A 26,480-nucleotide genomic window follows, 5' to 3' on the forward strand; every position below is an offset into this window, starting at 1 on the left:
AGGGGGCCCAGGCTGTAGCCTCTTCCAGGCAGAAAGCTTGACTGTTCTCGCCTTGCTCAGCCCGATGCCAGGAGCCGAGGACGCTGGTCGCTTGTTGCTGTCAGCAGCATGCCTGGGGCCTGGGCAGACGTAACTCCTAGCCCACAGGCACCCTGAGGAGCCTGACTGTCTGGAGCGAGGTCTCGGCGGGGATGGGGAAGCTGCCCCATCCGGGCTGGTGAGCCCCACAGTGGTGGTGTCAGGCCCCTTCCTGCTCCCCAAAGGATGTCAGCGTCCTCTCTGAAAGCCACTCTCCATGCAGCCTCCCGGTGCACAGTGGTGATGGCGCTGCCAGGCTTCTCATGGACCGTACTTCTGCTACTCTGCACCCTGGAGCAGCTGGGGGCCCTGGCCGTGCACACGGAGGCCAGGGGGCCGGGCCTGGTGCAGCTGGGGGCCCTGGCCGTGCACACGGAGGCCGGGGGGCCGGGCCTGGAGCAGCCGGGGGCCCTGGCTATGTACACGGAGGCCAGGGGGCCGGGCCTGGAGCAGTCAGGGGACAGCATGCTGCTGGCAGGTGGACGTGTGAAGCGCGGCTGGGTGTGGAACCAGTTCTTTGTGGTTGAGGAGTACACTGGCACGGAGCCGCTGTACGTGGGAAAGGTAAAGTGACCTTGGTATGTCTCTGCAGGGCCCAGGCATGTCGCCGGGAGGGGAGGGGGCTGGAGCTAGGCCAGGAGCATGGCCAGGCACAGCGGGTGCCCCTGCCGCACAGGAGGAAAGGCCCTTGCTGGGGGAGGGGCTGCACTGAAGGCAAGGAGCATCGCTGTACGGGGTGGGCAGGCTGCTCAGGTGGATTAGGAGCCCTCAGGGCCGGGCAGTTTTTTAGGCTACGTCTACACTACGGGGGGGATCGATTTCAGATATGCAAATTCAGCTACGCGAATAGCGTAGCTGAATTCGACGTATCTGATCCGACTTACCCCGCTGTGAGGACGGCGGCAAATCGACCGCCGCGGCTCCCCCGTCGACGGCGCTTACTCCTACCTGGGCTGGTGGAGTATGCGCATCGATTCAGGGATCGATTATCGCGTCCCGACGAGACGCGATAAATCGATCCCCGAGAGATCGATTTCTACCCGCCGATCCGGGCGGTAGTGAAGACAAGCCCTTAGACACAGTCAATGTTTGATGGGGCTTCAGTAGGGCCAGTGGGTTCAGAGAAAATCCAGAGCAGGGAATACCCCCTAGATGGACAGCTGCCACCTCGAGTGCTATGTGGGCACATGGGAGGGGAGGAGGCAAACTGGCAGCACCCAGGGAGCACTAGGGGGAGGGGCAGGCTGGTGGTGTCCCAGGGGGGCGATGGGAAGGGGGGCTGATGGTGTCCGGGGGGGTGATGGGAAGGGGGGGGCTGGCAATGCCCCCAGTGGGGTGATGGGAAGTGTGGGGGGGCTAGCGGTGCCCCCAGTGGGGTGTTGGGAAGGGGGGCTGGCAGTGTCCTTGGGGGGCTATGGGAAGGGGGGGTCTGGCAGCACCCCCAGTGGGGTGATGGGAAGTGGGGGGGCTAGCGGTGCCCCCGGTGGGGTGATGGGAAGTGGGGGGGCTAGCGGTGCCCCCGGTGGGGTGTTGGGAAGGGGGGCTGGCAGTGCCCCCAGTGGGTGGGGACGAGGGGAAGGGGAAGTGGTGGGCAATGCCCTGGGGAGCGCCCGGACACACAGAGTTCAGTGCACTCTCCAGTGGTGGTGCTGGGCTCTGATGGAGACATGTCCCAAATACCCTCACTGGGAAGCTGGATGAGCAGGGCCCGGGAGCTGGGGGTGGGGTGGGGGATGGGCTCTGTGGAAACAGATTGCACATCAGGGCCAGGCTGGGCCCTGGGACTCACACCTGGACAGAGCTGCTCCTGCTGGGTGTGTGTATGGGGGGCAGCCAGACAGCAAGTTACCATCCCATCCAGAACCCTCCTCCCTGGGAACGCCAAGGTGGGAGGGTCAACGGCAGTGCCCTGAAGGGAGCATCATCATCACTCCAGCCAGGGGCTCCCTCTTCACTTCCCAGCGACAGGCACAGGGGCCTTGCATCCCACTGCACTGCATTCCTCTCTAGGGGGTAGCTCCATGGCACTGCATCCTCCCCTCCTCCCTGCACCCCCCCATAGCTCAGTGGCACTGTATCCTCCCCTCCCCCACCCCCAGGTCCATGGCACTGCATCGTCCCCTCATCCTGCCCCCACCCCTGTAGCTCCATGGCACTGCATTCCCCAAGTCGTCCTCTTGTAGGGGTGGTTGCATTGGGTTTCAGACTCTCACCACTGGCTTGCTCCCAGTCCTGGGAAGACTAAGCTCAAACTTACCAGCCAGATCTCCCCTGAGGACTGTGCTGGCTGTTTTCTGGTTCCTGGTCTGTGCAGATTGGGGCTGGCTCAGAAAACAGCCCCTTCAGGCCTCCATGTGCAAATCCCCCCCCCCCCCCCCGCCCCGTTCCTCTGCCCAATTAGTTACCCCAGAGTAAAGGTGTTGCTGTGTTTACATAATATGACTCCAATTTGCATAAAAGATTTGCATGGAATGCACTTAATATGCCTCTATTTGCATATGAATGTGCCAGGATGGACGGGGGGGGGGGGGGGGTTCTTAGGGCAAAGGCTAATATTACAGGTGCAGAGTCACTTTGCTATGGGCCAAGGGCTGGGGTCTGGCTCCTATGTCCCAGGTGCAGAGCCAGCAGTCCTGGGTGGTGCATGGGGGATGGGCTGGTGCCTGGGCAGGAGTCCGGGGTGATGGGAGTTACTGGGGCACCCAGGGGAATGCAGTTTGCTTTCCTCGTATTGATATTCCGCTCGTGCCCAGTCAAGATCAGGCTGCGTTGCACTGGGCTCTGTACAGCACCCAGGGAGACTCAGCCAGTTCCAAACCCTGCCGTTGGGTTTGAGACTGATGATGGGGTGGAGAGACAGGACAACGTGGGGGGATAAGCTGGTGTCGGTGCGTAGGCTCCACGGAGCCAGTCCTATGTCCACGTGAGAGCTGAGTGCAGGGCCTTGCACAGTGGCTGTTGCCCAGGGGAGTGACAGTCTACTAACCTCAGAGGCGACTCAGTTCATGCCATTTATATCTTCTCTTTCCCTTAGCATTTCTCTCTCTGCTAGCTGATGAATGCTGCTGTTAGACCTGGCACCATGGAGATGCTCCGAACCTCTGGTGAGGGGTGTGGTGTGAAAGCCCAGAGAGACAGTAACTGTGGTAGCTAACTGCATGTTGCCCCTGCCAGCAGCCGGGGCTAGCATGTGCTTGTCCTCCAGCACCCAGGTTGGCACTCAGTGTTTGTGCAGTGTGGATGGCCCCCTGGCCCTGCCCATGTGACCTGTTTGGCTGGTGCTTTCCTCAGTGCTCTGTGGTTAGGCCATCCCAGGCCTTCTCCTCCATCCCCTGTTCCAGCACAGTGAGCAAACATCTCCATTGCGCGGCATGCCCTGTTGCAGGCGCAGTGAGGCAGCATGGAGACTGTGTTGGGGGGGATCCCCCATGTCAGCTGGGGCAGAGAAGCGTGCTGTGAGCCGGTTCTGATGGCTTGGCTGTGCTTGGGGCATGTATGCTTCAGAGCTGAGAGTCTGGGGGGATGCCACGTGGACAGGATCACGAGTGAGGTTCCACTTGAGTTTGAAACAGTCCTCTGTGCCCGTTTTTGCAGACGCTCAGGAAGTCTTGCTCCTCCATGAAGAAGCTGGATGCAGTTACAGTTAATTGACAGCTCCCCTGGGGAGCTACTTGAAGCATCAGGCCTTGTCGAATTCCAGAGGTAGCCTAGCAACAGCCTCGTTTCCAAAATGAACTCAGGAACCTAAAACTGGCCCATTTTACATCCCCTTTCCACATCACCTGCCAGCCTGGAGTGAACAGCCAGGCCACACAGAGAACAATTCCCTGTAAATATCACTCTCAAAGGCCTGCTGTCCCCTACAGCTGCTGTCCAGGCTGGGGCTGGAGTAGCCAGGAGCTGCTCCTGCAGCCCGCACTCCTGCCCTGCTCCCCACAGCGCCCCTGCCAGGAGAGGCTGGGGAGAATTAAACCAGTTACGATCTCTTCCTGCTCCCGGTGTTTTAACTGCTCCATAGCGCGTGCGGGTCCTTTATGGAGTAGCTGTGAGCCTCCTGTGGCCAGTGTTCCTGCATTTCTCCCTGGGGAAGGTGTGGTGGGGACAGGCAGGTATGGGAGCTGCTGGAGCTCCCCTGATGTGAGGCACCTACACAGTTCCCAGCAGTGCCACCTGCTGGGAAAGGCTTGGCTAGCCTCCCACACCCCTACACGTGCTCCTCTGAGGGCCAATAACATTTCCGTACAATCTGGATTCTCTTGCTAATCCTTTTTCTGAACTGTAATTTCCCCCGAGGCTTCTGTCAGTTTGATGTGGATTTCTTTGGGTTTTTTAAATAGAATTATGGGGTCAGCACTAGTTACAAACTTCTGCATGTGGACAGATCTATTTTAGATAGAAGAGGGGATTAAAAGGAAAAAAGCAGATTTAATTAAGTTGCTAATATTTAAAGAAAATTGATGAACTAAGGCTTTATGAGCTGGAGCAAACACAGAGCAAGCCTTCATTATGGCCAGTTTTTATTTGATTTTTTTTATTTTTCAATCCTGAAGTAGTTTTTATTTGTGTATCTGTGCTTTCTTTTTAATCATTTTTAATAAGGAAAATGCACCTCTGTTCACATTTAATTTTGATTTAATTAGTAGGCAGTAATTAATGGCCTTGTAAAATCCCAGTGTTAGCCCTTTAGAGCAGGGAAATAATTTCCCTTTTTAACAATCTGAACAGATGAAAGATTTTCATCTTTTCCAAGAGGCATTGCCCAGAAACACCTCATCACCAGGAATAAGGGGCGACTCCATGGCCAAATGTGGGGCTTCCTTCCCCCATCCTGGGAGAAGAGCACGCCCAGGAGGGAAGGGGTCATTGCACCCTGCTCCACAGCTGCTGCTTTGTTTTAGATCGTGGGCTGGTGAGAGAGAGCCTCCCAGCAGTGCTCTGGAGATGCTGGGATTATGTTTGCCCTGGATTCACCTGCTCCTGGTGGGCCTAGAAGTTGGGACGAAGCGCAGAGAGGCCTGTTGCCCCAAGAAGGGGCAGGTTTCAGGGGTTAATGATGCAGATGCGTATTCTGATCTCACCCCAGTGTAAGTCTGGAGTAACTCCATTGACTTCCGATTTACCCTGGCACAGCTGAGATGGGAGCCAGGCCATTGGGGTCTCTGGAGGACTGGCCATAGGAGGGAAATGGTGGTTGTCCCCGTGGCTATCTGCGCTGTGGAATGGCTGCTGTCTCTGCTCCTTTGGCTCTTGGCACTGTCAAGCTCAGCACCCTCGGGCTGTCTGCACTGTCACAGCCACTCTTGAGCCATCTACAAAGCAAACCCAGTGCAAGGTTTGTTCTCCAGATCGGCTTGGGAGAGGGTGGCTTTGCTCATTGGTCATGCACTCCTGGAGAGGCCTTGGGGATGTTTGGGGCGGGTGTGCACTGGCCACAGCACAGGGTGAGGAGTTTGTCCCTGTGGCACCACTCGCCAGAGCCACCCTGCAGCTTGTCACCATATTTGGTTTCTGTGCTGGTGGGTCTGTGGTGGCAAGGGAGGCAGGCCAGGAACGAGCAACAGTGTGTATCGCTTCAGAACCGGATGTATTGGCAGAGCTGGGGTGGGGGTGGAGGCAAAGACAGGGACTGTGGTGCCTTGGCAGAACTCTGGGTGGGTGGGTGAGGGACCAGACTGCACAGCTGGGGGTGCTGCAGCTCAATATGGAGGGGGTTTGCAGGATGTGAGGGGCTCTGGGAATGCCATGGGAGCCGGTGGTAGGGCTAGGTGCACTGGTAGAGCTATGCAGAAGATGCTTACCCAAACCTGCCTCCACACTGGTGCCATTCACCCCTCACACCTGTGAACAGGACGGACCACCAAAATCCATCCCAACATTTAAATGGACTGTAAGAAGCCAAATGCAGCACGGTTATGTCTACACTGCGATTAAACACCCGTGCCTGGCCCATCAGCTAACACGAGCTTGCGGGGTTTGGGCCACCGGGCTGTCCCAGAGTCCAGGCTCCAGCCTAGGACCAAACGTCTACACTGCAATTAGCCCCGGGCCTGAGTCAGCTGACCTGGGCCAGCCGCAGGTGTTTAATTTCAGTGTAGACATACCCCCATGGGGCAAATGATCCGGGGGCAGCTTCTGCAGGTGTCCAGCTCAGAGCCCAGGTTAGTGCTATGCGCCAAGTTCACTGACTGGCATCTCAGAGAGACAGCCCGAGAAATCAGACAGCTGCATTTTTGTGCTTTAAAGACCTGCATATCCGTGTTTTGGCCCAGGTTTCAGAACTGCTCTGACGTCCGACTGGTCATGTGCGTGCCCAAACCCTGTGCTGGTGCATACAATCTTGGTGATTGTACACCAGGTTAGGGGTGTAAATGCAGACTCACTTTCACACCCAAAGCACCCCCTGCTCCTTCTCCAACCCTCCTTGCTGTCTCCCCTCAGACACCTGCAGACAGTTATCCTGCTCCCCCGTTAGTTGTTGTTTAGCCAAGTGATGCAGATTTAGCTCATTAATCTTCCCTTGTAAATCTATCTTTCCAGCCCCCGGAGTGCGGGCTCTGTTTTTCTTCCTGGCTTTCCAGGTTTCAGGGCTGCTGGCATCTGCTCTGAGCACGGAGTCAGTGTTAAGCAGATGTGGAGCAGGGATATGCTGCTAGTTTGGACTGTTTGCTGGGCATAGGGCCTGGACGGGCAGGTTTATCTCCTGGCTGATAATTAGAATCATAGAATATCAGGGTTGGAAGGGACCTCAGGAGGTCATCTAGTCCAACCCCCTGCTCAAAGCAGGATCAACACCAACTAAATCATCCCAGCCAGGGCTTTGTCAAGCCAGGCCTTAAAAACCTCTAAGGATGGAGATTCCACCATCACAAATCTTGTTGCTGTTGTTATGAGCAGAGAAATGCACATTTGTGTATGTGGCCCCTGCACTTTATGGAACAGCCTCTGCCGTGGTATTTCAGTCTCTGGCAAGGGTTGACATGGGGCAGAAGGATGTGACGCAGAGCAGGCAGGGTCGTTCAGGCAGGGTCGTTCCTGCAGGTCCGGTGCCCTGTGTCAGAGCAAGTGCTCCTGTTTGGCCAGTTGAGAGGGTGTGGAGCGCCTGGGGCTAGAAAGGATCAGGCAGAGTCCGAGGGAGGAGGGACGTGACGCTTACCTGCCGGGGAGAAAGCTGAAGAGCAGCAGAGGGGTTTGCTGGCTGACCTCCCCACGCTGGAGTGCTAGGGCTGGAGGGGGCAGGACAGGAGAGGACCAACAGATGTCAGTAGGCAACTCCCTCCCAGCAGTGGGAGTTGCCTACTGACACCCAAGCTGGCGGGCCCGGGACTGGAGAGGGCTGTAGATGGGCTAACCCTCGGAGGTCTCCATGAAGGAGAGCTGGAGCCAGAGGGCCGAAGAGGGCTGAGGGCCAAGAGAACAGTGGCAGGGCTCACCTCTGGCTGGTCTGAGGTGAGAGGATGGCAGAACTGGGGGAGTGAGGGAAGGTGAGTATGCCCTCCCAGTGGAGAGGCTGTGGGGGCTCCTGTGAGGAAGAGCGGGGTTGCGCTTCAGCTGGAGGGGCTCTGGTGTGGCTCTCGTGGCAGGACAGGCGAGGACCAACGAAGACCCCGGGTGGGGTGGAAGGTGTTGGAGTGTGGTATGTGCTACATCGATGGACTGGCTGTCATGGGATTGTAAGGACCATGTGCACTGGAGTGATCAGTGGGCTGTCTGGGGAGTTCTGTTAGGGACTGTTTGCACAAGACTTTTGTAATGAACCAGCCCCAAGGATGGGTCGGTGTTACTGAGTCAAGCAAACCCGACATGGAGCCATCAGGGGCCTGAGAGGGGACGTGGGGCCAGAACCCTGCTGCTAGGGCACCCAGCCACAAAAGGGTGTCTGGCTGTGTGTCTCAAGTGGGGCCAGGTGAGTGGGTGTTTCCTAGGGATAGCTGAGAAAACAGGTGTATTTGTTGGCTTGGCAGGGGTGTATTTTCTAGGTACTGCCAGTCACGCAGGGGTAATTCCTAGGTGATACCAGGCAGGTGGCTGTGTGATTTCCTGTGTGATGTGGTTTGGGCAGGTGTATTTCCCAGGCAATGCTGGGCAGGTGAGTATATTTCCTGGCAAGGCAGGGTGGGAGTGTGTATTTGATATATGTCAGAGGGGTAAGCGTGTTAGTCTGGATCTGTAAAAAGCAACAGTGTCCTGTGGCACCTCTGTTAGTCTTAAAGGTGCCACAGGACTCTCTGTTGCTATTTGACATAGACGATAATATATGAATAGCATGTAAAGTACATTGAATTGTCCAATGTGTGGGCATCTTACTCACAAAATAAATAAATATATAAATTGTATCTAACAAGATAAATATAATGAAGGCATCATAAAAAGAGGCAGGTCCTGGTATAAATTCTTGCTGGTGGAACTGTATGTCTTTAAGGTGGATTATAGAACTGCAGTTTGGAAGATTGAATGGCCCATAAACATTTTCATATTTCATTAGCCGATTAATGGACAGCTCTTTTTTTGGCAACTTTGCTGATTCTCAGCAGAAATTGTGAGGAGTAAATGAATGCGTCTGATGAAACCTTTCTGGGGGCCTGTCCATTATGGATTGCCCCAATTAATGCCCGCGCTGCTCTCCTCAGAGATGCATTCTGCCTGTCCAGTTACTGTTAATAGATTTCTCATAAGTGGCTGGATTGTAAAAACCTCATAACTCAGTTTAATGCCACCAATAAAATTATCTCCGGACGCCTGGCCTGGATTCCAGGCGGCTGCGGGGCAAAGGGAGCTGCTGTTTACCCTTTCGCTCCCTCATTCCAAATAGCATCTTAATTAGAAAACGAAGAGGAAATTGTTGGCTACACAAGCTGCTTTCCTGGGGGGCTGTTTCTGGTGCTGAATTCAGCGCTCATATCCCTGCCAGGATGCTGGGTGGGCATGAAGCTGTCATCGTGTGGAAGGGCTGGCAGCCGCTGGTATCGAAATCCAGAGCATGCACACCAGAGTAGTGGGGCAGCTGGCTTGGGTTTGGAAGGGCAGTGAGCTGGTGTTTACACACATCACAGAGCAGATTTCACAGTGCTGCATGCAGTTACTCGATGCTGCCCATGTGGATGTCTGAGCCTCACACGCTTTGGGGTGGCTTTGTTCCAGTTGTGTCTCCTGTACTGTCAATCACTCTGTCTTTGGGGGCTGCTCTAGCCTGTGTGACAGGGGGTCTGAGCTACACAGAATTATTCTCTCAGTTCTGTGTTAGAAGGGAGCGGGGCAGAGATCTGGTGACAGGTCCAAGGTCACACAGCAAAGCAGTGGCAGAGCCAGGAATTGAACCCAGGTCTTCCGGGTCCCAGCCCAGGACAAGCGCATCGCTTGCTGTTCCCTTCCAAGAGGGACAGGCTGATCTGAATTAACTCTTGGCAGTGAAAACCATGCAGCCACCGGGCCCTTGCTCTGCCTGCCCTCCCCACCCCAGACCCCTGCTCTAGCCCCTCCCACTCCATGGGCCCAGCTACTGCTCCTCTCTTGCCGGGGGGCTCCTCACTGACTTGGCTCTCACAGCAAGAGTGGCGGCTGTGGCTCCAGCCAGTTCAGTTGTGCTCTCTCTCAGCACCAACCCTCGCCCTCTGTCCTTCCTCTGCAGATCCACTCGGACTCGGATGAGGGGGACGGGTCCATCAAGTACACCATCTCCGGGGAGGGCGCAGGAACCATCTTCCTCATTGATGAGGTCACAGGCGACATCCATGCCACTGAGCGCCTGGACCGGGAGCAGAAGACGTTCTACACGCTGCGGGCACAGGCCCGGGACCGCCAGACCAACCAGCTGCTGGAGCCTGAGTCTGAGTTCATCATCAAGGTGCAGGACATCAATGACAGCGAGCCCCGTTTCCTGGAGGGGCCCTACATCGGCAGCGTGGCCGAGCTGTCCCCCATAGGTAGGTGCCCTGCACCCGCGCTGAGCACAAGGTGATGGGGGCAAGGAGCTGGCAGCCCCTGCTCCCATCCATTACCCTGAGCTGTCAAACTAGAGTCTTGTCCAGCACAGAATCACTTGTCATAAATCCAGGGATTCCAGCCACGACTGGAGCCAAAGGGGAAAATAAATAAGGCAGTTTAGGGAAACATTTGAGTAAATCCTCAGTGCTGATGGCCAGCTGGAGAAGCACGTGGGCTCCCCATGAGCCTGTGCAATGGAAGTGGGCTGAGCTGGGTGCCAATTCCCCCGCTTCCCCGTCTGAGGTTTCCCCAGTTCTGCCCCAGCTTTCCTCCACACATGCCGGTCTCTGCTGCTCTCAGGCACTGGGGAGGAGGCCCCAGGCCTTGCTCGAGGCAGGGTCTGCTGCTGGTTAGGATCATACTGAGACTGATATCTCTTGCCATGTCTCCTTGCCTCTAGCTGTGTCTGCGGCACCTACGCTCCCAGCTCTCCCCACCCCTGTGATTCCACCTCCCTCATCTGTCAGTGCCTGGCTGCTGTTGCCTGGTCTATTAATTATATTGATTACTTTAAAATTCCCAGTTAACACTCGGAGGTTTGATTGGTTCTCGTCCCAAGATCAGGGGCCGTATTACTAGAATTCCTTTTGAATTGGGAACTCTGACGTACACGGTCACAACACTCACACTTTTATTAACATTGTTAGCAAAGTTTCAAGCCCAGCCAGAAAGGAAGAGGTAGCACAGAACGAGCTGAGCCGCCCCTTGGAGAACAACCTGAATGTTCACTAGTGCAAATTTCTCCTGTGTTGGACTGTTCATGTCCCTCAGTCCCAACCCATGGTCCTCCTGCCTTTCCATTCTGGGCTCCCCACACAGTCCTGATCTGCAGCCCCCCTGCTGTTGCAGTGCCAAGTCCCATCCCCCAGTTGTGCTGGTCCTGGCCTGCTGGACCTGCAGCACCCCCCGCTCTATCTGTGCTGCCCTGGCACCCCTCCCCCAGCTCTGCTACCGCATATCAGTCCTGATCCAAGCCCCCATCCTGTTCCATTCCTACCCACCCCACAGCCCTGCCCTGCAGCCCCTCTCCCAGCAGCTCTGGTCACAAGCGCCCGCTGAGCAGAGGCCGGCAGTGGTGTTGAACTAAGTACAATTGTTCCGTAATGGGAGAAAACTTCAGCTGATTGGCTCAGACGTGTAAACTCATCCCTCTCGTTCCTAAGTGAGGCCTAGCACCTCACACATCACACTGCCTCCGCTCCTGTGGTAGCACGTCGTCGGGTCTGGAATGCCGTGCACCAGAGCAGGGTCTGTGCGGGGAGGTTTCCCAGAGCGTGCTAGCCACACTGGGGAGAGGGCAGGATAGGGTCGCACTGGGCAGGCGGTTATTGTGCTTTACTGAGTGTTGGATGTAAGGTGGGGGCGGGGACGTGCAATGGGGCAGCAGCAGGGCGTCTGCCCTTTGTCCCTACTTCATGCTGGTAGTGCATTCTGCTGAGCCCCAGAATCCATTCACCCTTTTCCCTGTTTCTGGGTGTCGTGCTGCTCCCTGTCTGCGTCGGACCAGGGGCATGGGTTGACTGAGGTGGGCAGCAGGCTTGGGGTTGGTAGGCTGCGAGAGGGGAGGTATCCCAGGCAGTGGCACTGCAAATCACTGCTCTCCAAAGGCGCCTCAAGGCAAAAGACAGAGTCAGCCCGACATCAAATGGTAACAGCCGCAGGGGATGAAAAGGGGAGAGTGACAGGTGCAAAGGAAGGAGAAAGCGAGAGGACCAGCAGTGAGCAGAACTGAGGAGAAGGCAGGAGAGCGGGAAGAGCCCCCGAGGAGGCTGGCAGCGCAGGGATCATGTGGCACAGGTCCGGCTCCAGCAGGAGGACAGAGAGCTGGTTTTCCCATCTGGGGGTGTGACAGGCAGTGCCCTGGAAAGGGGCCCAGGCCTGGTTCCTGTGACTGCCCAAGGAGTTAAGTGCAGCAAGGGAAGGGCTCTCCTTAGGGCCTGGCAGGAAGCCGGAGGGTCAGTCTCTTGCTGTGTTTCCTGGATGCTCTGCTCATTCAGAGCCCTGTGATGGCCTCCAGCACACGTACAGATGTGCAGAAATCATTACACCAGAGGGGCTGCTGCTGACTGAATTCCTCCTGACACGCGGTTTCAGCCCCTGTCCGGAACCCTCTCCTCCTTTGGCCAAGAACGCCATCAGTCACAGACCAGGGCTCTGTACAAATGGAAGGCAGGATGCAGGCAGCGAGGGGGAGACGCACCCCCCATTCCCAAAAGGGGGAAGCAATGAAATTAACGTAGTTTGCCTGAGCAACGTTTAAAAAGGGCGGAATTCTCAACTCTGGTTGTTAGACCAGGAGCCCCGTGCTTTGAAAATCACTAACAATTACGGAGCTGCCTGATCACAGGCTGATGTGAACAAGACGTATCAAAGGAGACAGTGTCTGTGCAAAATTGGAGATCAGAGGGAGAAAGAAACTCGGTTTCAGAACATGAAAGGAGGCGATTCCTGCAAATTAAAATCCTCAGAAGTGAAAAGTAAAGAGAAGTGTTTGGAGCAGCGTTGGACGTGCCTCTGCTGTGTCGCTCCGGAGGCGGGGACCTGACAGCCAGGAGCCAGCGCTGACCGACAGCCTCTGACCTGCCGACCCAAGGCAGCCCCAAATTAGTGAGTGTGAGCTGGCTTCCTCGCAGCTCCCCCTTCGCAGTGGGGCCTCCAGCAGCCTGGCCAGCCCCAAAGGGAAGCAAAGACTGTGGGGAAACCACTCTGGGGCCCAAGGCCAAAACTCTGAAATGTCAGGGCAGATGCTTCCTCCTCGCCTGCCGCTGCCCTGCGCTGGAGAGCAGAACAGAGCTCTGCTGCAGCAGTGCTGGCCTTATGTCCCAGCTGACCCCCAGCTCCCAGGAGAGGTGAGAGCTCCCTGTGCGGCAGAGGCGGCCAGCGCAGCTGCACAAAGTCCCCGGCAGCAGCTGGGGCAGAGATCTGGAGAGTCCATCCAGACACCCACAGAGTGCTGCTGACAATGCCCCGAGGCCCCAGGCCATCCAGCACCCTGGCTTCCTTCCGAGAGCTGTACACAGGGCTCAGGTGCTGGAGAGACCACCGTCCCGCGTGCTACACCACTGGCAACAGTGTTGGGTCCTGCTTCTGCCGAGCCAGTGACACTGGGAAGCAGCTTCACCTGGGGCACTGCACTGGGCGGGGGGGTGTTTATGGGGAAGCAGCTCCAGCCGGGGCACTGCATGGGGAGGCCAGGTAACTGGAGTGGGGGGGGGGCAGCTCTGCCCTGGGCACTGCATGGGGGGGCCAGGTAACTGGAGTGGGGGAGGCAGCTCTGCCTGGGCACTGCACGGGGGGCCAGGTAACTGGAGTGGGGGGGGCAGCTCTGCCCAGGCACTGCATGGGGGGCCAGGTAACTGGAGTGGGGGGGGGCTCTGCCCTGGGCACTGCATGGGGGGGCCAGGTAACTGGAGAGTGGAGTGCAGCTCTGCCTGGGCACTGCACGGGGGGCCAGGTAACTGGAGTGGGGGGGCAGCTCAGTCCTGGGCACTGCATGGGGGGCCAGGTAACTGGAGCGGGGGAGGCAGCTCAGCCCTGGGCACTGCACGGGGGGGCCGGGAAACTGGAGTGGGGGGGGGCAGCTCTGCCCAGGCACTGCATGGGGGGCCAGGTAACTGGAGTGGGGGGGCAGCTCTGCCCAGGCACTGCATGGGGGGCCAGGTAACTGGAGTGGGGGGGCCGCTCTGCCCAGGCACTGCATGGGGGGCCGGGTAACTGGAGTGGGGGGGGCAGCTCTGCCTGGGCACTGCCCTGGGGTGGTGTTTATATGGGGGGGGGAGCTCAGCCCAGGCACTGCACGGGTGGGGCCCGTGTGTATGGAGCGTTGGGTACTGCACTGGGCATGGCACGTAATGGGACAGTGATGATGGCACCACAGACTGTATGTAAAAGGCCCCAAGCCTCAGTGTGGCCCGTACCCTGGCCAGGCCAAGTCCAGCTGGCAGAGCAACTGGCTGGCCCCTAGTGTGGGCAGGGGCCTTGCTTTGTGTGCCAGGCGTGGCTGAGATCCTGGGCAGCGGGTCAGCTGTTAACTGAACGCTGCGCCCAGAGTCAGTGCACAGGACCTGCTTGGCCCAGCGCCCAGGCGGGTGGGGAATCAATCGCCCCCAGATCTGAGAGTCAACCTCTGAGGAGCTTTTTCATTAAAGTTCAGGAGATCCATACGTGCAATATATCCTCCCCGAGCAGCGGCCTCCGCCCTCGCTTCTGAGCATGGGCCATCAGGGAGCACCGGAGGGCAGGGAATGCTGGGGGGATACTGCGCTGCTCAGGGGAATGTGCCCTTGTCTCTGGTATCAGGATCTGGGTTAAAGCCCAGAGGTGCTGCATGGAATAAGTTTGATGGTCTCTGCTCAGGCCCCGGTGGCAGGGGTTTACCCAGCCCCCCTACAGCAGCTGGGACCCAGCCATCCGTCCGTCACTGCTCTGGAAAGGTCCAGGACCCAACTGTTATGGAGGGGCCCTGCAGCTTAGCGGCCAGGGCTGTCATTTGGCAAGATTTTCTAGCCTTTGCTCCCTCAGCCAGCAGCAAGGTGCGGGGGATCGACAGCTCCTTTCCAAACCTGCCCTGCCCTACCTGTGCTCTTACCGGGTCGTCCTGCCGGCCAAGCCAGGATGGACCAGCCGAGAAATTCTCACACTGTCATGTGACCTGCAGAAAGCCTGGGCAGCTCCCTGCCAGGTCCCCAGCTGCAGCCCCGGCCTAGAGCTCCCCAGGGACGGGGAATGTTCCTGGTGCACAGAAATCAGTTAAGCAAACATGGTCAGATGGGCTCCCGCAAGCCTGGGAGCAGATCAAGGGACAGTATTTGCATAAAGGAAGAGGACTGATTGGGAGGGAAAGGTGTCTGATTTCCCAGCATCTAAGGGAATTGCAAACAATGGAGATTTAAGCAAACTATTTCTGAGGAGCTGAGGGCGGTTACACAAAGCCAGCTCTGCTCTCGGCCCAGGATCAGGCAGCAGGGATGTGACGGGCTGGGAAAGGGGCCAGCTGCCCAAGAGAATGTGCCAGACGGACCCTGGGGTGGGGGAAGGGGAGTCTGGCCGCAGTAGGGGTTGAGAGGCATAAAGGGCAGGGGAGAGGGAGTTTCTCGTCCTGAATCAGAAGCTCCCTGGAGCTCAGCCGCGGGAGCCAGGCTGTACACACTCTGGACCCAGGGCTCCCTCCAGGCATATGGGAAGTGTCTTGGCCAGTGCTGGGTACAGGGTGTTGGGACACTGTGCTGCCGCCGCAGGTGGAAATTACCTTACAATCTCACCCAGCACCCCAGGACTGGCCACAGGCATCGGGCAGCAGGGGCTTTCCAGAGGGAGCTGACTCTTTGCAAGCCACCAGCTTCTCATTTAGCCATTTCACTGGGGTGCCTGAGACATGGGGAGCTGCGAGGATTCACCCACCAGGCCAAGGCCCTCTGAGTTCCCACCACGCCACACTGCTCGGGAGGTTAGAGTGCAGCTGTGTGGGGCAGCCAGGGACTTCTGCAGGGAGCTGGGTTAGGGGTTAGAGGAGATGGGGCACAGAACTTACCCACTGGGCTCTGGCTGGCATTGTGCTCAGGGTCCTGCAAGCACCCAGGGGGGGGGATACAGGGTCTTCTCAGGGAAGATGCTGCGTAGCTGGGTGAGTGCTGAGGCTGCTGCTGCTAAGGGTGCGCTGAGCTCTCGCAGCTCTGAACAGGGCCACTTGCTGTCTCTGCTTGGAGCCTAAGTTCCCTCTAAGCTGCGAGGCCGGGTGGCCACCCAGCAGGCTATCAAGTGCCATGCACTTCAGGTGTCCCTCCCCCCACTGCTCTGCCTTGGAGCCCCTGGCCAGCTGCTCCCAGGATCTCCTGCTTGCTGTGTGTGTGTGCGCACTGATGTCAGGGTGTCCCCCACCCCATCTCCACAGAGCGGGAGAGGGGACACACATGACAGGGCGCAGGACGGAGGGAGCTTGCTGGCAGCTGTTGCTGTGTCTGAATACACAGGCTTCAGACTGCTGAGTGCCGATCTACTTAAAAGGGCAGCGTACTTAAGGGGGCAGCACGTGTTACTCTCTGTCACACACACACACACACACACACACTGTGTCTCTGTCACACACACACAGTCTCACACACACATACACACACTGTGTGTTTCTGTCTCACATACACACACTCACTCACTGTCTTTCACGCTCACCTCCCAACACATACTTGTATTATTGTTGTTACTCGATACTTCTTTCAAAGTGTGGTGTTTTAGTTTTTTGACTGGTCTGTGCATTTCAAAATTTTGATTTCTCTCTTACACTTACTTTTAATTCTTTGAGTAGTGAGTTCTAAAATGCCCAACTTGCCCTGGCGGGAGTAATTATCCCTATAGTAACTTTTTAAAAATATATATTATATCTAGCTTTTTTGTTTCTACTGGTGGCGCACATCCGCACATTACCTCAATATGGTGCACATAACAAAATTCATTCTGCACCTGGATGAAAAAAATTAGAGGGAACTCTGCAGGCTGGCAGGCCCCAGTGTCTGCGCCTCGTTGGGGTGGGCAGCAGCTGCAATCATCACATCATGGGCAGAGGAGGGTAAGGCAGATGGCACAGTGTGGAGCGTTGTTACTTATGAAGCCACTTCTGCTGCTTTCCCTGCCATCTCAGGGACCAGGGGCTGAGACCTGCACACAAGGGGTAAGCGTGAATGGATCCCATTCCTGACCAGTCTCCGGTGCCCTGGGGACCAGCCAGCAGACCCTGCAACAGTCCCACTGCCATGCTCTGCCTCTCGCAGAGAAACTCTTGGCTGAGATGCTCTCAGAACAGGGGATGGAAGGGCCGTTCTGCACTGACTCAAACCCCTCAGCAGCTCTAGCCCCAGCCTGGGAGCAAGGCCCTACTGCAGGTGCAGCTCTGCACTTGGGGCAGAGGCAAATCCCTGGTGAAGAGGCCTGGGGTGTGCTGAGAAGGCAGGACAGACCCTGTGGGGAACCAGCCAGGTGTCTGGGAACCATGGGAATTCCCTGATATTAGCAAATGATAAAATCAGCTGAGTTTTGGGCTCCCTTTCCAAGCTCCCCTAGGGCTGATTAACAGCTGCCTGCTGCCCCCAGGCCAAAGACAAATCCCACAGAGTCAGAGTCCAAGGGCCCAATCCTGGCATCATCAGAGGCTGTGCACATGTGCGCGGCACCTTGCAGGATCAGCCCATGGCAAAGAGACCCTGGTGAAATAGGCATCCTGTGACTCAGGGACCATGTTTCCCTCCCCCGTTTCCCTGGGTAGCAGCAAGTCTCATCAGGCCAGATTAGAGACGATTTGGCTGTGCAGACAAAGCTTGGGGTCAGGCCCTGCCTTTAGCCCAAAGTCAGCTGGCTGCAGAAGTGATTATTGCCAAGAGAAATTGTTTAATCTCCCCACTGGAAGCGGAGAAAAGGGATTTGTTCAGGGTGCAATCAGTGTTTACAGGCCATCCAACAGGTGGCTCTGAATTTTTAATAGAAAGTGCTCAGAACATTGGAGCTTTTCTGGAAGCTCTTGGGCTGGGAGCGACCAGGAGCCAGGGCTCCGCACGCTGGAGCAGAGTGGACACAGACCCCAGCTCAGCGCTGGGATCTCTGGGCTGGGGACACACTGCAGACTCTGGAATCCTTTTCAGAGAGTGAGTGTTCTGAGTGCTCTCTGCTCCTGGGGCAGGGGCATGTTCATGGGGCTCCCTGCTCCCATGCTGCTTTGGGGCAAACTTTCCCCTCTTCTGTGCCTGTCTGCATGCCCAGTGCCCCAGGGCGCCGTGCTTATCTGTGTGCTCCCGGGCCCCATGCCTGTCTGGAGGTTGTCCCCCACCCCCATGGACCTGTCCTATAGAATTCTTTGTCTAAGTGCCCTCCATAGGCTGCTCTGTTTTGTATCATTTCATTAGTCACTTTTTTGCGAGATCCATCTGCAGCTGGGTTAGTTCCTGCCTGCGTGTGGCCGCAGGAGCGAGAGCTCTGAGTCTGCAGTGAAATTCCCTCTGGGCCGGGCTCAGCATTCTACCAAAACAGGCCATTCTTGGGGATGCAGGAGGCTTGTTTCTGCTCCGATAATCTTTCAGCACTGGGGTTTGTTTCCTTCCCTGACATGCTGCCCACTTGCTCTTGGGAGGCACTAGTCGCTTCACCTGTTGGAGCAAGAAGAGGGAACGTTGAAAATTTTATCATTTAAAAAATCTTGGTGGTGGCTGCTGCTGCTGCTGTGCCCACGCCCAGGGCCGTAGCAACAAAGAACGTGGCCCCCTCCGAACGGTGGCCCCCTCCGAACATATGTCCGGGCGGGGCCCCTTACAATGCAGAAACTGGAATGCGGTATTTATTTTGCCACTTTTAGGGGCCCCTTCCTTGCGGGGCCCCCTCCGGTCGGAGGGCGCTCGCTACGCCTCTGCCCAGGCCTGGGCCCTGCGAGTGCCACGTCTGCGGACAGCTCTGCCCAGTAAATTCTGCCGTCCGGGCACAGTCTCCCTCTCTGTCTTAGAGAGTGCGAATAATCCACAGCTGTTCTGGGGCTGACCAAAGAATTTCACATGAAAAACCAAAGTGCAGCTCTGCGAGCGGTTAAAGGGGCCAGACCCCGTCTGCACCGACCCTCTGCCCTGGTACACGCCTGTGTGACCAGAGTGGAGAGCCAGAGGCCTCGGCTGCCATTTGGGGCCAGAATTGTAGCTTGTGAATGGATGCAGTGTGGGGAAAGACTCGGGGCAGCCATGAAGTGCCTGCCATGCCCGTTGTTCATGGGACCATGGAGTTGAGCAGCAGGCCTTGAGACTAGCCAAGAGGGGTGGACCATGGCGGTCCCTGCCAGGGAAGGGGCACTTTGTCGCCACCGTTACAGAGGCTTTCTTTCTTTGGCCAGGTCTACACTACCGCGGTAGTTCGACGGCTGGCAATCGAAGTTCCGGGTTCGATTTATCGCGTCTGGTCTGGACGCGATAAATCGATCCCAGAAGCGCTCGCCGTCGACTGCGGTACTCCAGCTCGGCGAGAGGAGTACCGCGGAGTCGACGGGGAGCCTGCCTGCCGCGTGTGGACTGCGTCTGAACCGCGGTAAGTTCGAACTAAGGTATGTCGACTTCAGCTACGTTATTCACGTAGCTGAAGTTGCGTACCTTAGTTCGAATTTGGGGGTTAGTGTAGACCAGGCCTTCCTTCCTTCCTTCCTTTCTTTCTTTCTTTCTTTCTTTCTTTCTTTCTTTCTTTCTTTCTTTCTTTCTTTCTTTCTTTCTTTCTTTCGCATTAGGTGCCAGGGCTCTTTGTGAGCTGTGATGCAGAAGATGCTCTCAGTGTGTCTCTGCCAGTCTCTGTCTCTTTCTCCCATACACCTGAGCACCTCACAGCTCTGTTGGGCCAGTGCCAGCCCTGCTCCTGGCCGAAGCTCCCTTCTGCTCCCTGAATCAGGACATTAGATTTCATCTCCCTTCTTCCCTGTCCAGCTGTGACTGCGGTGCTGCCACTCAGGATGATGCACAGTGCCCCGGAAGGGCAGCCGTCACAGCAGGCAGGGCCCGCAGCTGAGACCCTGCTGTAGGTCGGTCCCAGGAGTCTCCCGCTTGGGGCGGATGGTTCCTGGGGCTGGTATGGGAGGTCTTGGCTAGGTAGAAAAGGGAGGCCAATCAGGTAGCGAGGGCCTTTTCTGCACAGAGCTGTGATGATTATGTTGCTGAGACTGCGAGATGAAATTCTGCAGCAAGGCAGGACAGGGAGCGGGCGCTGGGCCCTCGGGGCGGGGAGTGGGAGAGGGGGCTGTGTTGCTGAGATGGGCAGGGAGCAGGCGCTGGGTGCTCGGGGTGGGGGGCTGTGTTGCTGAGATGGGCAGGGAGCAGGCGCTCGTTGCTTGGGGGGGGCTGTGTTGCTGAGATGCGCTGCCATTCTTGATCAGCTGGTGTTGTTCTGAGGTCCGTGTTTTCATGCTGGGCATGCCCTATGCCGGGCTATGGAGCATTTATATCAGCTGTAGCTACTTGGGCATCCAAAATCAGCAAGGGGCTGAAACTGACCTGGCAGCCAGCATGCAGGTGTGCGCCCTCTTCCACCAGCCCAGCTGTCGTCTTGCCTAGAGCCAGGTGCTCCTTTGTGGGGGCTGGTCTGTGCCAGGCATCGGGCCAGCTGAGACATGGTGTGGGTGGCAATAAAAGGAAGAGGATGTGGAGCTGGGGGCTGACCCTCAAGGGACTCCATAGTGTGGAGATCTGGGAGCAATGCTGCCCCCCTGGCATCAGCCTAGCAGGAAGAACTAAACCAGCTGAATGTGGTTGCTCTGGCCCCTGCCAGGTCTCTGATGGGTCGACAGCAGGCCAGGGCCTGTGGGATGAGCAGCGCTGTCTGCGCTCTGGCGCCCGATGGCAGGGGGTAGCCGTGTCTGAGGCGGCTCTGTGGCTAGCATGCTGAGAAATGGAAGATGGGAGGCTGGGTGCTGGTTTGCAAGGCAGGGTGTGTCGGGTGATGGCTCCCTGAGTGCTGGGTGGTGTGAGAAAGCTCTGTTAGGTCTGTGCCAGGAGTACTCAGGGGCTAGATCCAGGTAGCCCACGGTAGCCAAGAGCTTAGAGAGCTCGAATGGTCCAAGCTGGGAGAAGGACGTTGTGTGCCGTGTGGCTCCATGTTCAGTGGCTGGTGCCCAAAGAGGCCATCCCAGGGCGGGACCCTGCTGACAGAGCCACCTCTCCCCCTGCCCCCCTCCAGCACGTTTCCAGCTCGCTGCGTCTCTGTCCCAGCAGCTGGGGGTCAGCGGACTGCTCCCTGCTCAGGCCCAGCGTGCTCTGCCCCTGGTCAGGGAGCGGGCCGCTGCTGCCTCCCAGCCGGCTCTGTCCTGTTCCCTGACTGACTGCCAGGGAGAGCGGCCGAATGTGCAGGGGATGGGGGGGCACACGGAGAGAAGGCCAATCTGCGGGGGCACTTGCCCCCCCATGTCCTCCCTACATGTCACCTCTGAGTGGGACACAGCAGCTACTACACTGGGAAAGGGGTGTGTGGAGGGGGACTCCCTGGCCTCTTGCATGGCGGGGCAGAGTCCTGCAGAGATTCCTTGTGCTGAAGCCTGTCCTCACCTGCACAGGGCCTTCCTTCCCATCCTGCTGTGGCTCCTGCGGTGATGGGAACTAGCCTGTGCCAGGAGCTGGGCTATCACGAGTGCATCCCTTGGAGCTGGTCATAGTCAGGACGGGGCTGGGAGGGAAGGGCTCGGGGCCGTGGATGTGGGGCACTCTGCATTTTGCATGGGTCTGAAGCATTCACCCTCAGCTGGCATCTGGACTAGCGTGTGCAGGTCCCTTTCCAGCCTGCCAGGTCCTTGTGGGTTCTGAGCGGGGCCTGTTTGCTTTCTGTTGCCTGTTGACATTCATTGTAGCTAAATGCTGCCAGAGCGAGTGGCACAGTCAGTGGCATCCGGTCCAGAGTGTGCTGCGAACGGGGGTCGCAGGCTCCCGGGAGTGCTGAGAGAGGAAGGCCCAGAGGAGGCGGGAGAGGCAGGGAGGTGTGCGTGTTAAGCCCAGAGCTGGGCTCTGAGAGGCGCTGCGGCCCCTGCACTAAACGCCAGGTGCGTCCCCAGAGTGGAGGATCTAGGGGAAGGGCGAGTGCCTGGGAGCCCGAGGGCAGGTGCTTTGGAGACTGTCCCGTCCCTGCTCACTGCCAGTGCGGGCAGGAAGAAGAGATGGTTTGGGGAAGGTGGCAGAGCTGGGCCAGCACTCCAGGGCCGGGGATTGGCTGGGCCGCTAGAGAGCTCAGCCCCACCCCAGGGCATGGTGGGAAGGATTTTCCTCACGCCTCCCCCTCGCCACAAGCTCTGCCAACAGCGGCCCGGCGTGAGCCCCACAGACGGGTCCTAGCCCCTTCTGCAGCCGCCAGAACGCTCCCTCCCGGCTTACAACAGTCGGTGCACAGCACTCTACGGGGCCAGCCACGCAGCCGGGGCAGTGCTGCGCACGCCCAGCTTGGCCGAGCAATGCATGGTGGGCTGCGGGGGGAGGCCATGGCAGTGCAGAGGCCCAGCTGGGCTTCGCCACGGCTGGCAGTGCCAGCCTCACACTGTCTGCCCCGGCCTAGCTGTACTTTCTAGAGCACTGTTTAGTGATTGATGTACAAGGAGAGGCACAGGAGCAGATCAGAACAAGCTCCGTGCAGAGGAGATGCTTCCCGTAAACCAAACCCTCTATTAGAGCCCCAGCGAGAGAGCCCCAGAGGAGGGGATAACGTTCACAGGTGCCCCCCCTGCTGTTGCCCACGTGCACAGAGCACGCGCTCAGGTGGGCTGCAGCAGCCAAGTGGCAGCTTCCCTTGCCTGTGCCTCCCAGACTGCTGCTGTCCTCCTCTGGGGCGGGCCAGTCGCTCTCTGGGGCTGTCGTCCATTTCCTGGCTGCTCTCCTAAGGGTGGCTGTGGATGCAGACGTGCCTCTCTCCGGTTACAGCTGGTTGCATTGCTGCAGGAGGAGCCTTGGTGCTGCCAACGCTGCCTCCAGCAGCTTCATGTCTCTCTCGGGCACCAGTGTGACAGGGGCTAGCATGGGAATTGCCTGTGGCTGGGCAACGTGTGCGCAACAGCCTGGCGTGATGGGACGCGGTCGCGTGTGGCTCCCTGGAGGAGGGCTTGGTAGCTCCCCCTTCGCTTGCAGGGCTCCGCGGGAACAGCCCTGAGAATCCCTTTGCTGGAGACACTGCTCGTTAATCTGCACTGATTTCCTCAAGCCAGAGCTGGACACAATTCCTCTGCTGGCTGAGTGCCTAAGAGGAGACCCTCCCCAAGTTGCTAATCCTGGCTTCCTGCAGGCCAGAGCAGAGATTAATTGTGCCGCAGCATTTCATGGCTTCAGAATTAAGGGCTGCATTATCTCCCCACACAGCTCTACAGAGATTGCTCTTGGTGCTGGGGGCAGTGACTCCAACAGCACCTTCTGGGGGCACCTGGCAGCCAGCACGCTGCTGGGCCCCCTTCCGCAGCCAGCTTCCAAGGAGCATGGCCACCCGGACAAGCTCTGGCTTTGTAAAGGCGTCGTGTGGGGAGGGTGTTTATTCCTCTGGTGCCATTGCGGGGCCTGTTGTTCCAGAACAGAACCAGGTGAAGGGCTGTAGTAGAAGAATGCCATTGTTGAATGGGCCCCACCCAGGGTTCTGACAAAGGGGGTCCCCCAGCCCGGGCTCTGAAGGGGAAGCACACAGTCTCTCCAGTCTGCGGTGGCAGATTTGCACCTTTGCAGCCAGGAGAGCGAGAGACACAGATCCTGTCTGATTCATTAATTTTTATGTATAGTTGTTGGTTTCCTCTGATTCCCCAGTGCGAGCCGGCCAGGGGAGGAACTTGGGTCTTTATCTCATTTTACGTGTCTAATTATCTCTCTGGCTATGAGTTCAGGGTTCCTGGAGATGGGATGTGGGTTATGCAGCACACGATAGATTTTATTTATTGTATTTTTATGGCAAAGGCAGATGCCAGAAACGAACTAAAAGTAGGAGGACAAGATGTACTCGCAGCGGGTGCTGCTCTGCTTTGGGATTGTGCGCTAGTGCTTAGAAGAGGGCAGTGGATGCAGTGCTTAGAGCAGAGGAGTGTGTGTGTGTGTGTGTGTGTGTGTGTGTGTGTGTGTGATCTTGAGCAGCAGCATTACATGTTTGTGTCTCAGTTTCCCCATCTGTGACATGGGTTTAGTGCTCTCTACCTGGCTGGTGTCGTGGGGGCCATTTAGGACTCTGTGAAACACCCTGCACGTTGCAGAGGAAGGATGGCAGAGATGAGCAGCGGGTTTGTTCTCCTCAGGACAGCTGCTCCCAGCAGTGGTATTGTGCCCACTGACAGCTGGTTCTGTGAACTGCTCCTGCTCAGTGTATGCTGGCAGCATGGGGCTGTCAGGAGCGCATCGCCATGGGGCTCTCAGCACTGCACAGCTTCGTCATTGCATCAGTTGCAGGTCCTGATCTTGATCTCCAGTCCAAGCTCTCAATGGGCTGGGCCCAGGCCTGTAGCTGAGGGACCGTCTCTCCCCCAACCAAGAGGCAGCTGTGATTGTCTGCAGCAGTTGAGCTCTCAGCAACAGGGGGTGACTGTTAGAGCATGAGTCTTCGCAGCAGGCTCCCAGGAGAGCTAGGAATGGCCACAAACCTGTGTCACCAGGGCAGAATACCAGACCTGTCAGTTTACTGGGACTTAAACCCAAGGACATACAAAGCAGTCTGTCTTCAGGGCAGGGTCACTGTTACATCACGTGCTGGGGCTGACCTGTTGTGCTCACATAAACGTCTGGCAGACAGATGGACAAACTTATGAGAGTCATCGTGCAGTAAGGCCTGGGTCTGGGGAATGTGCAGCTCTCACTCGCAGGGCACATACAGCAGGGTTTAGTCCTGGATGGAAAGTGCCCAGTGTCTCTGGGTTCCAAGAAGCAGGGGCAGATGCATTTAATGGCTGCTTCTGCTGCCCAATGCCCCTGGCCTCTGTACTGCTGCCTGGTTGCGAATGGCACTAACCCAGACGTATAGCTGGGGCCGCGGGAGGAGAGCTACATGCACATGCAGGGGGTTTATTAGACCCTTGCCTGTCGTCTCCTGCTCTATCATGACACGTCCAGTCATGTGCAGGGATAACTGGAGCAAATGACTGCTCTGCTCCAAGCCCTACTGCCAGGGCTGTTCTAACCTCCCCCCAGCTTGTAAAGTGGACTCCTTGAGCAGACCAAGCTGCGTGCGTCCAGCCAGCTCTGTTCTTTCAGGGGGCCAGCGTGGTGCCGGCGTGCGAGCAGTGTTCCCGCTGGTCAGTGTCCGGGTGGCACTGCCGTGGGCAGTGTGTTCCTGTGGGTCAGTGGTGGGATGGTGCTGCCATGGGTGGTGTCTTCCCATGGGGCAGCACAGCCATGGTGCTGTGGTTGCATGGGCCAGTGTCACTCTTGGGGTTCATCACGTCTTTGCCGCAGACTCCAGCATGTCTCCTGAATGCAGCATGGTGGAGTAGTTGGAGGGCTTGATGCTGAGTGCTCTACTCCGCAGGGCCTGTAATGGACCCTCATTAAATGGGACATTTCCCATTTATGATCTGAATTTCTCTCCATCCCACACAACTGCTGTTCTGGTGTTTTTATGCCTGTCGTTGGAAGGGTCAGGTTTTATCATGGGAAGGTGCAGGAATGTGAAGTGGGAGGCACAGTGCAGGAGTGGGTGGAAAGAGGAGGAGGGAGCGAATATTACACAGAGCGTTTGGGTGATGGGCAGGGGAGAGCCAGATGGAGGAGGGTGGATGGGAGGCACAGAGAGAGCCTGTGATGGAAATGTTATTGCGGGGTTTCTAAGCACTCACTCATTAAGCTAGGCAGCGAACTAGTATCACCTCAGTGTAGCCTGGACATGCCTGGCAGGGATACACGGTAACTACTGCAGACAGCAAAGCATAAATAAACTGGCTCAAGCCAGCCCATCTCTGAGAGCTGATGGTGGGAATTCCTGGGTTATCGGCATTGCTACGGCTCTGAGGAGGAGGCCTGAGACCAGTCAAAGTGGCTCTGTAACTGTTCATTTCCTCCAGGGACAGCAGGAAGGGGCAGATCTGTGTAAATAGGAGTGAAAGCTGCCCTGCTAACTCCATGGGCTTATGACTCCTGGAAGGATCAGGGCTGGAGTGGCCCGGAGTGGCTGGAATGGCTTCTGGGCTCTGCCCCCGGGGGCTTGGGCTTTGGCATTGTCACCAGTTGGGTGGGCGTTTCTGTCAGTGAGTTACCTCGCACCTGGGTGGCTTTCCATTCATTTTGCTCTGTTACAACCAGGGCGTCACTGACTGACGTGTTTCACTCATTCAGGCTTTTTCTTAGCCAGATCTGACATTGCTCCAGGGTGTTGGATGAAGTATTTATAGGGATTTGGGTACTTTGCCAGGTCACAGTATTTGGAATCTGGGTCTCTACACTACCTGGACAGGCATTGATTGCACGCTGAATAGCCAGGAGACCTGGGCGTGTATATTCCTCACATAGGTTCAGCTAGAGCCAACGTTTTGTGGTTATTGTTGAGTTAATATAGCAAAGCATGTGGCATCACAGGAACATAAGGATTGCCAGATCAGAACCACGGTCCATCTAATCCAGTCTCCTGTCCCTGACATCAGCCAGCTCCAGATCCATCACAGGAAGTGAAGCTGCCTTGTGTGGAAGTAAAACCCCAACCCAGTGCCCAGGGAAGTCGGTTGGAGTCACCGGAGCAGGCTATAATGGAATACGCAGCTGTGGGGTGTCTCTACCTCGCCCTGAGGCCTTGGAGCAGGAGAGGTTAACTCTCTTTTCTTTAACCCGTCTCAAGATGTCCTCATTATCCATATAAATGGGCAGTCTTCTCTGAGCCCTGCATAGCCCTTAGCCTCAACAGTGGCAGAGAGTTCCCCAGGTTAATTAGATATCATATGTCTGTGACATTGCACTCCATATGCTTTATGGAAATATGCTTATGAATATGACATA

At 57.1% G+C, this 26,480-nt stretch overlaps 1 protein-coding gene across 2 annotated transcripts in view; it reads left to right on the top strand.

Moving 5' to 3' along the window:
• Positions 1 to 264: 264 nt before the first annotated feature.
• Positions 265 to 26,480, top strand: part of CDH22 (cadherin 22) — a 98,874-nt gene continuing 72,658 nt past the window's right edge. The window contains exons 1-3 of one of the 2 annotated variants that reach the window (XM_065414876.1): positions 265 to 405; positions 457 to 642; positions 9,704 to 9,998. In XM_065414876.1, coding sequence (XP_065270948.1) covers positions 265 to 405; positions 457 to 642; positions 9,704 to 9,998 — 622 coding nt within the window. Of the gene's footprint in view, positions 643 to 9,703; positions 9,999 to 26,480 lie in introns of both variants that reach the window. The other variant, XM_065414874.1, reaches the window with a different exon arrangement.

The sequence above is a fragment of the Emys orbicularis genome, chromosome 12 (genome assembly GCF_028017835.1).
Source record: "Emys orbicularis isolate rEmyOrb1 chromosome 12, rEmyOrb1.hap1, whole genome shotgun sequence".
In the NCBI taxonomy this organism is placed as follows: Eukaryota; Metazoa; Chordata; order Testudines; family Emydidae; genus Emys; species Emys orbicularis.